The sequence below is a fragment of the Oncorhynchus kisutch genome, linkage group LG12 (assembly GCF_002021735.2).
Source record: "Oncorhynchus kisutch isolate 150728-3 linkage group LG12, Okis_V2, whole genome shotgun sequence".
In the NCBI taxonomy this organism is placed as follows: Eukaryota; Metazoa; Chordata; class Actinopteri; order Salmoniformes; family Salmonidae; genus Oncorhynchus; species Oncorhynchus kisutch.
In genome coordinates, this window is record NC_034185.2 from 53,050,989 (window position 1) to 53,067,186 (window position 16,198).

Consider the following 16,198-nt stretch of genomic DNA (forward strand, 5'->3'; position numbering starts at 1 on the left):
GCATCTGTGGATCTTTTCTGCTGACAACAATGACAATTAATGGTCGTTTTTAATGCAGGAGGTGATCAACACTTCAGAAGCTATAGAGTGGAATGGTTTTTCTTCTGGTGTATCTTGAGGTAGCTCCTCTCTGAGAACCTCTTCCCACATTGTGTACAGGCGAACGGCCTCTCTCCTGTGTGGACCTTCAGGTGCGTCTTCAGCAGGTGCTGACGGGAGAACCTCTTATCACACTGAGGGCAGCTGAAGGGTTTCTCCCCTGTGTGGACCTTCTGGTGCCTCTTCAGGCTGCCAGACTGGGCGAAGCGCATGTGACACTGGGGGCAGCTGTATGGTTTCTCTCCTGTGTGGACCCTCTGGTGGATCTCCACCTTCTGGGCGCAGCTGAAGCCTTTGTTACAGAACATGCAGAGGAACCGTTTCTCTTTACTATTGCCTGATGTGGCTCCCCCTCCCTGAGTCTGGGCTCCAGTCCTGTCGTTTGAGTTCAATACCTGATCGAAAAGGATACGCCCGTGTGAATCAGAAGGCCCCATCGACGTGGACACTAAGCTTTCCCTGTAATCTAAGAAATCTCTGCCCTGTGAGTGTCCATCGCCTAGGTGACTATCTGCATTCCATGTGGGAGGAGTGTCGCCCTCCACTTTCACGGTCACTTCATCTACAACTAGACCCTTCCTTTTCTTATCTAGGCACCCTTCAGAGTACACACTACTACTGTACCGATTCCAGTCTCCTCTAGATAGATCAGTCTGTGTCTCTAAACCCAAGGGCATGTTGCCAGGGTCCATCTCTGTAGTGTAAGAACAACATGGATCATCGCCAGCATTTAACACATCACTTGAATCTGGATTGGAATGAACCGTCCTCGGGCTCGGGTTACTGTAAAGTAAATATTCTGAGCTTGGAGCAGGAGGACACCCCAGTCCCCCAAGCCCCAGTCTCTCCGAGTCTGACCTGTGGTCAGATCCTGTGTGTAAAAGCCTTTGTGTTACTGTTAAAGTCTCTGTGTTGGTCTCTGACTTGAGGACGGTGTTCAGCGTTCCACTGACCTCCGTGATGCTGTGTCGGGTCCTGGGCTGCGCTGGGGCGGGGTCCTCCGTGGCTACAGGGAGCGCTCCAGTCCCTCCAGTCTTGATGTCTCTGCTGTGCCGTGGGTCTCCTTCTACTTCAGACCTATCCAGCTTGACCCCAGGACTTTCAGCCTCTGCAGACTGACACAAGAAGAGAGGAGGCTATTGGATAACAATGTCATAGGGAAGTCTCACAAGCTCCTCTATGGCAGATAAATTAGGATGTACATGTAAGCAAGTAAATAGCTGAGGGGAGCCTTTCTGAAATAAACTGGCCACATTTGATGTACTGTAATTTTGATGTAATACTATTACACTAACCTCTATCATGATAACATGCTGGGTTGAGGTTCCACTCCCCTCATCAACGGTGATTGGTTGGTCATCTCTCCATGTATTATGTCCCGCTGGCTTCACAAAGCTCCTGTGGCCTCCAGTGAGATTTCCTTCACCTGATAGAGTGATTGGGGGAAAAGAGGTGGTTAAATTAGGTACTGTCAATGCTTACCTCTGTTGTAGACTATTGACAGTTTTAACAAGATTTAGAATTGGCAAGGAAGTAAGGTAACACTTCTCATAACTTATTGATATACTATTTATTGATGTATGTATTATGTTCCATGTATTACATTGTTGAGTAAATAATAGGAAATGCAGTAAATCAAGAATCTGGTTAGAATATGATGGATAAGTAATCAGGGGAATTATTGCATACTGTCCAAAAACTGACCAAGACCAAATTCTGGGTAACACATCTGAACACATGTACAGAGGGGAATGGGGCTACTGTACTGAGCTATATATGAACATCACAGGAGGTTGGTGGCAGCTTAATTGGGGAGGACGGGCTCGTGGTAATGGCTGGAGCAGAATTAGCAGAACGGTATCAATGTATTTGATGTCATTCCATTTGCACCGTTCCAGACATTATAATGAGCCATCCTCCCCTCAGCAGCCTCCACTGATTTACCTCTTGCGATTCCTCTGTATCGGTCGAGGATCTTGACACTACTGGGACGACTGGGGACGACGCGCTCTCGCATTGTCCTCTCGGCGCGCTCCCGTGCCGTCTTCATTTCCAGTAGCTGTAGTTTCCTCCGCAATGCCCTGTTTTCTTTCTGGCTTTGAGTTATTTCCAAACGAAACACTGCATAGTCGTCATCTACGAGTTTACATATATCTGCCACGGCTGCATTCGCTAGCACCTCCATAATGGAGGCAATTTGAGTGTGAAAAACCATACAGTTAGCCATTGTTAGCTAACGTTAGCAGCTAGCGTTACCAAGATAACGTAAATCGAACAACTCCCTTTTCCAACGCGAATTAAAGACTACATGGGGTGAGTATGTAATGCTGTTAAGTTCAATTAGTCATATTTTGAGTTCCATGGTGTTAATAAACGTATAATTAACGACAATAAAAACGCTAACGTGGAAATTGTTCCTGGTCACTGTTCACTTCCGTTTACTTCTTCTTCTTCTATGAAGTTTAACGGCGGTTGACATCCAATTTGTTGCATTACCGCCACCTACTAGACTGCAGTACAACTCCCTTATACTTTGCTTGAAAAATAAAAATGTAAGAAATAAATACCCTGCCATCTAACTTTATAATTTCAAAATGGTATACTCCACTAATTAACTGTATTTATTCCTACCTCAAGCCATCATCAACTTTAAAACTTTTTTTTTGTGCCCTTTTTCTCCCCAATTTCCTGGTATCCAAATGTTTAGTAGCTACTATCTTGTCTCATCGCTACAACTCCCGTACGGGCTCGGGAGAGACGAAGGTTGAAAGTCATGCGTCCTCCGATACACAACCCAACCAAGCCGCACTGCTTCTTAACACAGCGCCATCCAACCCGGAAGCCAGCCACACCAATGTGTCGGAGGAAACACCGTACACTGCGCCCGGCCTGTCACAGGAGTCGCTGGTGCCAACTGGCCAAACCCTCCCTAACCCGGACGACGCTAGGCCAATTGTGCGTCGCCCCACGGACCTCCCGGTCGCGGCCGGTTAAAGCTCTCTGGTGACACAGCTGGCTCTGCAGTACAGCGCCCTTAACCACTGCGCCACCCAGGAGGCGCAGGGCATCACCACTTAACACACCCTGTAACTCTTCTGTCAAGTCTCGCACACCAAAATACCTTTTTGCAGCTGCCACCACAACCTCAATTTTCTGCGACTTCCGTTCCATCCCTGCAGTACAGTTTATAACCATTGCTATAAATGCTAAAAATCCAATCTTACTGAAATGTATATAACTTTTTAGCCTATCCCTCTCCTGGTACAGATCTACTACTCACACCACTCCTCTCAGGCTCCCTCCCCCTTGACCCATGTTCCTCTACTTTCTTCACTGCCTCAGCATATGACAACTTCTGCACTACTCTAACCCTGGAAACCTCAACCTGCCTCTCTTGCATGGGACATTTCTGATCCCATGTCCCATGGGCACCTCTACAATTAACACATACCATTACTTTCCCCAATGCTACACATTCCTTTGTCTCATGCCCTTCTGCACACTTCTCACACCTAGGAACCTCCCTTCTACACACTGCTGCCACATGCCCATAAACTTGACACCTGTAGCATCGTAATGTATTCGGCTCATACACTCATACAGGATAACTTATATATCCAAACTTCACTTTGTCGGGTAAAGACTCAACTTCAAAACTAAAAAAAACAGACAATGACTCTTCTGTTTCCCCACTCTCACCACCCTGCCTGCGTCGCATCAAACGACGAGCATCACAGACATCGGGAATCTTTCCCCTCAGCTGGTCAACTTTTATATTTACTGCTACCCCAGTTATCACTAATTTCATTGGTTGCCTTTTCTTGAGAGCGAAACAATTTACTCTCCTTCCCCTATTTGTTTTACTCCGACCGCCTTCTCCCTCTGACCAACAGAAACACAAACAATTATCACTAGACCACTTCTGGTTACCCTCACCGATTCCATGTTACACAACTCTTTTTTCACCCACCGTGAGACCACAAATGGATCAGCCAAAAGGCAAGAGTCCACTTTTTCCTTAAACTTCAGTCCTACTGTCACAGACTCATCTTTTTCCTGACCCTCGGTGCATATCTCGGTCTCCGATAACTTCCTCACACCTACCACCTCTGATACTTCGACTTCATTCACTTCCATTTCTCCTCCTGTCTTCAGCTCACTCTGCTTACACTTTCTACCATTCTTTAACAAACCATCTCCCTTTTTTCCACCATTTTTATTCGACTCAAGCTCATCCTCCTCTTCCCTCTCTCTCTTAGACCTCATCTCCCTCTCTTTTTCCCTCCATTCCTCGTCCGTTTTCCAAGTATACGTCTCCTTATGATAACACGGCACTACTCCTGCAACCGTCTTGTTCTTGCTTTCTCTAGGGACTCCCTTTCCACCACCTCTAACCAACATCAGCGTGTCGTCAGCCAACCGCATACTCGACCAGGGGAAGATCACTTGATGGAATGGCACACTTCCGTTTACACTGAAGAGAAAGGATATGAATGGTGGTGTCATAGCTCAAAGGGTGTAGCTAAATGAAAAGTGTATGCGCGCTGTTTTTTGAAATACGGTACTGATTATTACGTTACACGTCAAGTCTCCAATTCAAGTATCTTTCACGCTCATATTTGTTTATAAAGAACAGTGTGTTAGCAAGAACATAGTAGAATAGAATAGAATATAATTATTTTATTCCATCTACAGCACCTCATTAAATATTCAACTGTGCTTTATTTTTTTTATTTAACCTTTATTTAACTAGGCATGTCAGTTAAGAACAAATTCTTATTTACTATGACGGCCTACCAAAAGGCAAAAGGCCTCCTGCGGGGACGGGGATTAAACATAAAGATATAGGACACAACGCTACATAAAGAGAGACCTAAGACAACAACATAGCAAGGCAGCAACACATGACAACACAGCATGGTAGCAACACAACATGACAACAACATGTTTGCAAAAACATGGCAGCAGCTCAAAACATGGTACAAACATTATTGGGCACAGACAACAACACAAAGGGCAAGAAGGTAGAGACAACAAGGGACAATCAGGGTTAGTGTGTCAGCTGGTGTGAAAGAGGAGCGATTATGATATAGGAAACCAAGTCTAGATTTAATTTTAGCCTGCAGCTTTGATATGTGCTGAGAGAAGGACAGTGTACCATCCAGCCATACTCCCAAGTACTTGTATGAGGTGACTACCTCAAGCTCTAAACCCTCAGAGGTAGTAATCACACCTGTGGGGAGAGGGGCAGTCCTATTCCCCAAGCGCTCTCTTTTGATGACTTCTGTAACCGTAATGGCCTTGGTTTCATGCATGTTAACATTAGAAGCCTCCTCCCTAAGTCACTGCTTTAGCACACTCTGCCAACCCGGATGTTCTAGCCATGTCTGAATCCTGGCTTAGGAAGACCACCAAAAATCATCCCTAACTACAACATTTTCAGACAAGATAGAACGGCCAAAGAGGGCGGTATTGCAATCTACTGCAAAGATAGCCTGCAGAGTTCTGTCCTACTATCCAGGTCTGTACCCAAACAATTTTAAAAATCCACCTCTCTAAAAACAAGTCTCTCACCGTTGCCGCCTGCTATAGACCACCCTCTGCCCCCAGCTGTGCTCTGGACACCATATGTGAACTGATTGCCCCCCATCTATCTTCAGAGCTTGTGCTGCTAGGCGAACATGCTTAACACCCCAGCCATCCTACAATCTAAGCTTGATGCCCTCAATCTCACACAAATTATAAATGAACCTACCAGGTACCACCTCAAAGCCGTAAACACATGCACCCTCATAGATATCATCCTAACCAACTTGCCCTCTAAATACACCTCTGCTGTTTTCAACCAAGATCTCAGCGATAACTGCCTCGTTGCCTGCATCTGTAATGGGTCGGCGGTCAAACGACCTCCACTCATCACTGTCAAACGCTCCCTGAAACACTTCAGCGAGCACACCTTTCTAATCAACCTGGCCAGGGTATCCTGGAAGGATATTGATCTCATCCCGTCAGTAGAGGATAGCTGGTTATTTTTTTTAAATGCCTTCCTCCCCATCTTAAATAAGCATGCTCCATTCAAGACATTTAGAACCAGGAACAAATATAGCCCAGACCTGACTGCCCTTAACCAACACAAAAACATCCTATGGCGTTCTGCATTAGCATCGAACAGCCCCTGTGATATGCAACTTTTCAGGGAAGCTAGAAACCAATATACACAGGCAGTTAGAAAAGCCAAGGCTAGCTTTTTCAAGCGAGAAATTTGCTTCCTGCAACACAAACTCAAAAAAGTTCTGGGACACTGTAAAGTCCATGGAGAATAAGAACACCTCCCAGCTGCCCACTGAACTGAAGATAGGAAACACTGTCACCACCGATAAATCCACTATAATTGAGAATTTCAATAAGCATTTTTCTACGGCTGGCCATGCTTTCCACCTGGCTACCCCTACCCCGGTCAACAGCACTGCACCCCCCACAGCAACTCACCCAAGCATTCCCCATTTCTCCTTCTCCCAAATCCTGATGTTCTGAAAGAGCTGCAAAATCTGGACCCCTACAAATCAGCTAGACAATCTGGACCCTTTCTTTCTAAAATCATCTGCCGAAATTGTTGCCACCCCTATTACTAGCCTGTTCAACCTCTCTTTCGTGTCGTCTGAGATTCCCAAAGATTGGAAAGCAGCTGCGGTCATCCCCCTCTTCAAAGGGGGGGACACTCTTGACCCAAACTGCTACAGACCTATATCTATCCTACCCTGCCTTTCTAAGGTCTTCGAAAGCCAAGTCAACAAACAGATTACCGACCATTTCGAATCCCACCATACCTTCTCCGCTATGCAATCTGGTTTCAGAGCTGGTCATGGGTGCACCTCAGCCACGCTCAAGGTCCTAAACGATATCTTAGCCGCCATCGATAAGAAACAATACTGTGCAGCCATATTCATTGACCTGGCCAAGGCTTTCAACTCTGTCAATCACCACATCCTCATCGGCAGACTCGATAGCCTTGGTTTCCCAAATGATTGCCTCGCCTGGTTCACCAACTACTTCTCTGATAGAGTTCAGTGTGTCAAATCGGAGGGCCTGTTGTCCGGGCCTCTGGCAGTCTCTATGGGCGTGCCACAGGGTTCAATTCATGGACCGACTCTCTTCTCTGTATACATCAATGATGTCGCTCTTGCTGCTGGTGAGTCTCTGATCCACCTCTACGCAGACGACACCATTCTGTATACTTCTGGCCCTTCTTTGGACACTGTGTTAACAACCCTCCAGACGAGCTTCAATGCCATACAACTCTCCTTCAGTGGCCTCCAATTGCTCTTAAATACAAGTAAAACTAAATGCATGCTCTTCAACCGATCGCTGCCTGCAACTGCCCGCCCGTCCAACATCACTACTCTGGACGGTTCTGACTTAGAATATGCGGACAACTACAAATACCTAGGTGTCTGGTTAGACTGTAAACTCTCCTTCCAGACTCACATCAAACATCTCCAAGCCAAAGTTAAATCTAGAATTGACTTCCTATTTTTCAGCAAAGCATCCTTCACTCATGCTGCCAAACATACCCTTGTAAAACTGATATTCCTACCGATCCTGGACTTCGGTGATGTCATTTACAAAATAGCCTCCAATACCCTACTCAATAAATTGGATGCAGTCTATCACAGTGCCATCCCTTTTGTCACCATATACTACCCACCACTGCGACCTGTTTGCTCTCGTTGCCTGGCCCTCGCTTCATACTCGTCGTCAAACCCACTGGCTCCAGGTCATCTACAAGACCCTGCTAGGTAAAGGCCCCCCTTATCTCAGCTCGCTGGTCACCATAGCAGCACCCACCTGTAGCACGCGCTCCAGCAGGTATATCTCTCTGGTCACCCCCAAAACAAATTCTTCCTTTGACCGCCTCTCCTTCCAGTTCTCTGCTGCCAATGACTGGAACGAACTACAAAAATCTCTGAAACTGGAAACACTTATCTCCCTCACTAGCTTTAAGCACCAGCTGTCAGAGCAGCTCACAGATTACTGCACCTGTACATAGCCCATCTATAATTTAGCCCAAACAACTACCTCTCCCCCTACTGTATTTATTTATTTTGCACCCCATTATTTCTATCTCTACCTTGCACATTCTTCCTCTGCAAATCTACCATTCCAGTGCTATATTGTATTTACTTCGCCACCATGGCCTTTTCTTTTGCCTTTACCTCCCTTATCTCACCCCATTTGCTCACATTGTATATAGACTTATTTTTTCTACTGTATTATTGACTGTATGTTTGTTTTACTCCATGTGTAACTCTGTGTTGTTTGTGTCGAACTGCTTTGCTTTATCTTGGCTAGGTCGCAATTGTAAATGAGAGCTTGTTCTCAACTTGCCTACCTGGTTAAATGAAGGTGAAATAAATACAAATAAATAAAAAATGGTATGGTTGAGAGGCAAAAAGAATGGCAAATAAGTCTGGCTGCACAGCCGATTGTCAAAAGTACTGTAAATTGAGAAATCGTGAGACTAAACTAAACAAAAAGAAGAAACTGTACTATGAAACAAAGATAAATTATATAAAGGATGATAGTAAAATGGTTTGGAGCACCTTAAATTACATTTTGGGCAAAAAGGCGTACTCGGCGCCATCCTTTCGTCACAAACTCTCAAATATTGCCAACTACTTTAATGACTTTTTCATTGGCAAGATTAGCAAATTTAGGCATGACAACAACAAACTCTGAACCTTCATAACCATACATAACTGACCAAATTATGAAAGACAAGCATTGTAACTTTGAATTCCCTAAAGTGAGTGTGGAAGAGGTGAAAAAGTATTGTTATATATCTATAATGACAAACAACTTAGCACTGACAACTTGGATGGAAAATTGCGGATGGTAGTGGACTATATTGCCACTCCTATTTGCCATGTCTTCAATCTAAGCCTACAGGAAAGTGTATGCCATCATGCCTGGAGGGAAGCAAAAGTAATACCGTTACCCAAGAATAGCAAAACACCCTTTACTGGTTCAAACAGCCGACCAATCGGCCAACTACCAACCGTTAGTAAACTTCTGGAAAAAATGATGTTTCACCAGATACAATGCTATGTTAAAGTAAACTAAATGACACCTGACTTTCAGCACGCTTATAGGGAAGGGCTCTCAACATGTAAGGCGCTAATACAAATGACTGATGATTGGCTGAAAGAAATTGAAAAAAGATTATGAAAAAGATTTTGGGAGCTTTTTTTTATTAGAATTCAGTGCTGCTTTTGACTTTAGCGATCATAGTGTGCTGGTGAAAAAATGTGTTATGGCTTTACATCCTATGCAATATCGTGGATCGAGAGATACCTATCTAACAGAACACAGACAATGGAAGCCTCTCTAAACTTAAACCAGGTCGAGCTTGGCACTCCTCATGGTAGCTGTCTTGGTGTTGTGGAAGAATCAGAATTTGGTAACATGTTTTATATTCATCATATGTTTGTAAGTTACTTCTCATCAGAATGGTATTTTTGTATAATACTGTGGCGGGGTTGCAATTATCTGTTCTATGTCAAGACTAAGTTGCATGGGCCGCAGAGAGGGGAGAGGTCAAAGTGTCATCATGTGTAAACATATCTTTTGCTCCACTGTGTGTGTATCAGTCACTCCCTACTTTTCCCATCGGGGAAAAGGAAGATGGCAGTGTCTGGAATCATTCTCATGCTCCCTTTTATCTTAACCTATAGCCTCATTCTCCTCTCCGTGAGTTTGTCCAGGATTGGTTGTATTTAGAATTGGTTGTATCTAAATGACAATTTGATATATGCCTGTTGATATGGAGGATTGGTTTATGGTTCTGGGGTTTGAGTAAGGAGACAAAGCTGAACGATTTATTATGTCTATGCTGTCTGACTATGTGTGTTCTTTGCTATTAAAGGATCGCAGTTGCAATGCAGGAGGGGCTCTCAGAGAATTCACTGAGAGACACTGAATTACCTGAGAGTCACAGGATTGTGATAGAGCTCATATAATTAAAGATGGACTTTGATAACTAACTCTGACTTGTGTGTGGTTTGCTCCCATGATTTGGTAAATAGAGGAAATTTCCACGACACTTGGCCCCATACTTTTTTCTATTTTTACAAATGACCTACGACTAGCATTGAGTAAAGCCTGTGTTTATGTATGCTAATGATTCAACATTACTATACGGCACCTACCACAGCAAGTGAAATCCCTACTACACTTAACAAAGAGCTGCAGTCAGTTTTAGAATGGATGGCAAGCAATAAGCTAGTCCTAAATACACAAGTGGACAGTTTATTAGGTACTCGACTCCGTTCACAAAAATGGTTCGCTTCTACAGACAGTGAGTAGTTTGCCGTGGTTTGCTATATAAAGCAGGCAGACAGGCATTGAGGCATTCACTAAACGACTTTGAGCGTGGCATTATCATCAGTGCCAGGCGTGCCGCTTCCAGTATCTCAGAAATGGCCGGAATCTTGGGCTTATAATACATGGCAGTGTCTAGGGTTTACCGAGAATAGTGCAACAAACAAAAAACATCCATTCATTGGCAGTCCTGTGGGCGAAAACAGCTCATTGATGAGAGAGGTCGAAGGAGAATGCCAAGAATCCTGCAAGCTAACAGGTGGGTCACAAACAGGCAAATACCGGCGCAATACAACAGTGATGTGCAGAACAGCATCTCGGAACGTACTACTCATCGGTCCTTGTCACGGATGGGCTATTGCAGCAGAATCCCGGTTTCCTGTTGCGTCATGCTGATGGCAGAGTCAGGATTTGGCGTAAACAGAGTCCATGTCCCCATCCTGCCTGGTGTCTACAATACAGGCTGGTGGCAGTGGTGTTATGGTGTGGGGAATGTTTTCTTGGTACACGTTAGATCCCTTGACATCAATTGAGCAACGTTTGAACGCCACACCTTGTAGAATTCATGCCAGAAGAGCAGTAAAATCAGTATTGAAAAAATACGGCAAAACACCTCACGACACAACGTGGACTGTGAAGAGACCCACGCATACACATCCACTAACACACGCACTCTACAAACACACATTGTAATGTTGTGGTATTGTGGATTTTATATTGTACATTTTTAATATAATGTAATAATGTTTTGTATGATGTATTGTTTTATTTATGATGTAGGCTGTTGTGTTTTGTTGTGATGTAACTGTTTTAAGAGTCATGGGGATTATAATAAATACCCCAGAGACATGGTAACTTCTCACCGTTAACAATAACTGGGGAGGTTATGATTTTTTGGGGGGGTGTATGATATTTCTGCCTCTGTAACTTTCTCACTCATCATTATTCACGATTCATTCATGATTATCCATCATCATGGTAGCATCGACATTAATGTAGAACTGTTTAGAACATAGGAGAAATTGGCACGGGGGATATGTCACCCACAATATTCTGAATGTGTCGATTTGTCCTCTTCAATAATTTATTTTGGACGCACTGTGCCCCTCCCCCACTAATTTCAGTGTGGTGCTCAGCAGCCTCAGCCAGCACTTGCATCGCACTCAGATCGACCTCATTCCATTTCAGATTCACATGTACACTACATTACCAAAAGTATGTGGACATGCTCGTCGAACATTTTATTCCAAAATCATGGGCATTAATATGGAGTTGGTCCCCCTTTGCTGCTATAACAGCCTCCACTCTTCTGGGAAGGCTTTCCACTAAATGTTGGAACATTGCTGCGGGAACTTGCTTCCTTTCATTCAGCCACAAGAGCATTAGTGAGGTTGGGCACTGATGTTGGGCGATTAGGCCTGGCTCGCAGTCAGCGTTCCAATTCATCCCAAAGGTGTTCGATGGGGTTGAAGTCAGGGTACTGTGCAGGCCAGCCAAGTTCTTCCACACCGATCTTGACAAACCCTTTCTGTACCTCGCTTTGAGCACGGAGGCATTGTCATGATGAAACAGGAAAGGGCCTTCCCCAAACTGTTGCCACAATGTTGGAGGCACAGAATCTTCTAGAATGGGCTCCTGAGTTGCACAGTGGTCTAAGGCACTGCATATCAGTGCAAGAGGCGTCACTACAGTCCCTGTTTCGAATCCAGCATCCAGCATCGTCCGGGTTTGGCCGGGGTAGGCCATCATTGTAAATAGGAATTTGTTCATAACTGACTTGCCTAGTTAAATAAAGGTTAGATAAAAATAAAATTAGAATATCATTGTTTTCTGGGCCTAGCCAGAACCATGAAAAACAGCCCCAGACCATTATTCCTCCTCCACCAAACTTTACAATTCCACTGCTCCAAAGTCCAAAGGCAGCGCGCTTTACACCACTCCAGCCTACGCCTGGCATTGCACATGGTGATCTTAGGCTTGAATGCAGCTGCTCGGCCATGGAAACACATTTCATGAAGCTCCCGAAGAACAGTTATTGTGCTGACGTTGCTTCCAGAGGCCGTTTGGAACTCTGTAGTGAGTGTTGCAACCAAGGACAGGCAATTTTTACGCACTTCAGCACTCGGCGGTCCCGTTCTGTGAGCCTGTGTGGCCTACCATTTCGAATCTTGCTCCTAGATGTTTCCACTTCACAATAACAGCACTTACAGTTGACCGGGGCAGCTCTAGCAGGGCAGAAATTTGACAAACTGACTTGTTGGAAAGGTGGTATCCTGTGACGGTGCCACATTGAAAGTCATTGAGCTCTTCAGTAAGGCCATTCTACTGCCTATGTTTGTCTATAGTGATTGCATGGCTGTGTGCTCAATTTTATACACCTGTTAGCAACGGGTGTGGCTAAAATAGCCGAATCCACTCATTTGAAGGGGTTTCAAATACTGTTGTGTATACAGTGCCTATGGAAAGTATTTAGACCCCTAGACTTTTTCCACATTTAGTTAAAGTTACAGCCTTATTCTAAAATTTATTACATTTTTTTAAAATCCTCATCAATCTACACACAATACCCATGATGAAAACAGGTTTTTAGAATTTTTTGCACATTTATTTAAAAAAAACAACTGATACCTTATTTACATAAGTATTCAGACCCTTTGCTATGAGACTCGAAATTGAGATCAGGTGCATCCTGTTTCCATTGATCATCCTTGAGATGTTTCTACAACTTGATTGGAGTCCACCTGTGGTATATTCAATTGATTGGACATGATTTCGGAAGGCACAGACCTGTCTATATAGTATATATAAGGTCCCACAGTTGACAGTGCATGTCAGAGCAACAACCAACCCATGAGATCAAAGGAATTGTCCTTAGAGCTCTGAGACAGGTTTGTGTCGAGGCTCAGATCTAGGGAAGGGTACCATAACATTTCTGCAGCATTGAAAGTCCCCAAGACCTCCATCATTCTTAAATGGAAGAAGTATGGAATCACCAAGACTCTTCCTAGAGCTGGCCATATCGGCCAAACTGAGCAATCCGGGGAGACAGGCCTTGGTCGGGGAGGTGACCAAGATGGTCACCGATGGTCACTCTGATAGAACTCCAGCATTACTCTGTGGAGACGGGAAGTATGGAATCACCAAGACTCTTCCTCCCGTCTCCACAGAGGAACGCTGGAGTTCTATCAGAGTGACCATCGGGTTCTTGGTCACCTCCCCGACCAAGGCCTGTAGGGGGGGGGGATGTTTTATCCAAGGCTGTGACGTAACAAAATGTGGAAAAAGTCAAGGGGTCTGAATACGTTCCGAATACACTATTTGCAGCTTTCGCTTTGGGAACGCCTACTCTGAAGTGCGCGTGTGCAATAACTCAAAACGCCCTTGCACTCCTAAAAAACACTTTTTTCCCCAATGTTGGCAAAGGGTAAAGTCTGCCAAACTTAGTCCACTCTCTTCCTAACATATTATAGTTGGAAAGCAGAAAACTGTATTGAGATCAAATGTTTAATTGATGAGAAAATGAACAGAATGTCGGCCAAAATCCATCTTGCTCCTTTTTCTCCTACTGCTGGCCACTGGGCTTGCTCTCGTCACCATATTTAGTAGTGAGTGGCTACAGCAAACAGATGCTTCACATTTATACATCCGGTGAAATATCTGGCTCATTGTTCGATCTGTGACAATATGTTCGAAAGAAGTCAAGGAAACTAAGGCAAATTTTAGTCTAAATGATAAACAAGCAAATTAAAAGACATCACAATTTCTCATCAACAGACTTGATGACCTATTTTTAGTACATAAAGGAACAGGTGCCACCTGATTATGCCAAATAAATTTGGGGGTAAGGGGTGTTATAAAGGTGTTATATAAAAGAGGGACATTGTATTTGTTATGAATAGAACAAAATAAAAAACTAATTTAAAGGGTGAATATAGTGTTAGACTTAAATGACAGAGTTATGGCTATGCCAGCACACCAAACAACAAGTCTGTATCATGTGAGAAAGACAGCATGCCCAGATGCTCAACTGAGGGACTTAGTAATCAACAACATTATAATGTGTGTTTTTGTATTTGAACATAAGTTGTATTGATTTCATTTTAAGAAGGAAGAAAACAAATAACTGCCAGGAGTTTTTTTATTTATTTTATTTAACCTTTATTTAACTAGGCAAGTCAGTTAAGACTTTTACCTTGTCAGCTCGGGGTTCGATCTAGCAACTTTTCGGTTACCGGCCCAATGCTCTAACAACTAGGCTATCTGCTGCCCACGTATCACTATTCCCACTGAAAATCTATTACTGTATGTAGGCTATATGTATTTCACCTTACCTTGCTCCCCCATCTTTAGTCCACTCAGCAGGTCAATGCTCTCTGGTTCATCCTCTATTGTCTCCTCTTTGACTAGCAGCAGATCAGGCTTCCCATCCTCCATGTCTTCTGACTGTAAGAGATACAGAGAGAGAGGATGTTGGATCAAGAAAACTGATATGACCACCCTGCTATGGAGCATCTTCTGATTGGGCAATGAGGGATTTCTATGAGTACAATGCAAACATGTTTGTTTATTTGATACTATGCAAACGTGTTAGTTGATTTGATTACTTGACACTCTTTAATGGTTTGATCATTCAAAAGGCATGGGCCCACACTTAAGACACAATTAAACAAGACCTCGGCCCTTATCTACAAAGAGTCTCAGTAGGAGTGCTGATCTAGGATCTTTCCGTATAATCTTATTCATTATTATCTACAAGGAAACACTGATCCTATATCAGCAGTCCTACTGAGACTCTTTGTAGATGAGGGCTAAGAGACTTTGTGGATACGGACCCTGACCAAATACCATTCAGACTGTAGTTCATTAGAACACACTCAAGAACCTCCAGAAGCTAACCAGCTAACTAGCTACAAGCTATTTAGTCATTGTTAGTTTTTTTTAACCTGGATAACACTCGCCAGGCCAGCTTCCCTGCCCCATCCACCGCTGCCCCTTGGACACTGACCTCTTGGCTACATAGCTGATGCACGCTGGACTGTCCATTAATCATGGTACTCCATTCTGCTTGTTTGTTCTATCTGTTGGCCCCGTTGCCTAGTCTACGCCATTTTACCTGCTGTTGTTGTGCTAGCTGATTAGCTGTTGTCTCACCTACTGTTTTAGCTAGCTTTCCCAATTCAACACCTGTGATTACTGTATGCCTCGCTGTATGTCTCTCTCAAGTGTCAATATGCCTTGTATACTGTTGTTCAGGTTAGTTATCATTGTTTTAGTTCACAATGGAGCCCCTAGTTCCACTCTTCACGCCCCTGATAACTCCTTTGTCCCACCTCCCACACATGCGGCTTACCTCCGCTGTACCCGCACCCCACCATACCCCTATCTGCGCATTATGCCCTGAATATATTCTACCATGCCCAGAAACCTGCTCCTCTTATTCTCTGTCCCCAACGCTCTAGGCGACCAGTTTTGATAGCCTTTAGCCGCACCCTCATACTACTCCTTCTCTGTTCCGCGGGTGATGTGGAGGTAAACCCAGGCCCTGCATGTCCCCAGGCACCCTCATTTGTTGACTTCTGTGATCGAAAAAGCCTTGGTTTCATGCATGTCAACATCAGAAGCCTCCTCCCTAAGTTTGTTTTACTCACTGCTTTAGCACACTCTGCTAACCCTGATGTCCTTGCTGTGTCTGAATCCTGGCTCAGGAAGGCCACCAAAAATT

General features: G+C 44.2%; 2 protein-coding genes across 13 annotated transcripts in view; one reads left to right on the forward strand and one right to left on the reverse strand.

The window, feature by feature from the left end:
- Window positions 1-16,198, forward strand: part of LOC109901251 (zinc finger protein 583-like) — an 880,650-nt gene that overhangs the window by 293,105 nt on the left and 571,347 nt on the right. The window lies entirely within an intron of this gene.
- Window positions 1-16,198, reverse strand: part of LOC109901169 (zinc finger protein 629-like) — a 247,635-nt gene that overhangs the window by 6,488 nt on the left and 224,949 nt on the right. For 2 of the 3 annotated variants that reach the window (XM_031836503.1, XM_031836504.1), the window contains exons 1-3: window positions 2,044-2,582; window positions 1,395-1,525; window positions 1,053-1,214 (exon numbers count right to left, since the gene is read on the reverse strand). The exons of the other annotated variant lie outside the window; for it this stretch is intronic. In XM_031836503.1, the coding sequence (XP_031692363.1) occupies window positions 1,053-1,214; window positions 1,395-1,525; window positions 2,044-2,326 (576 nt within the window). In that variant the 5' untranslated portion in view covers window positions 2,327-2,582. Of the gene's footprint in view, window positions 1-1,052; window positions 1,215-1,394; window positions 1,526-2,043; window positions 2,583-16,198 lie in introns of those variants that run through there. 3 annotated transcript variants of the gene reach the window in all.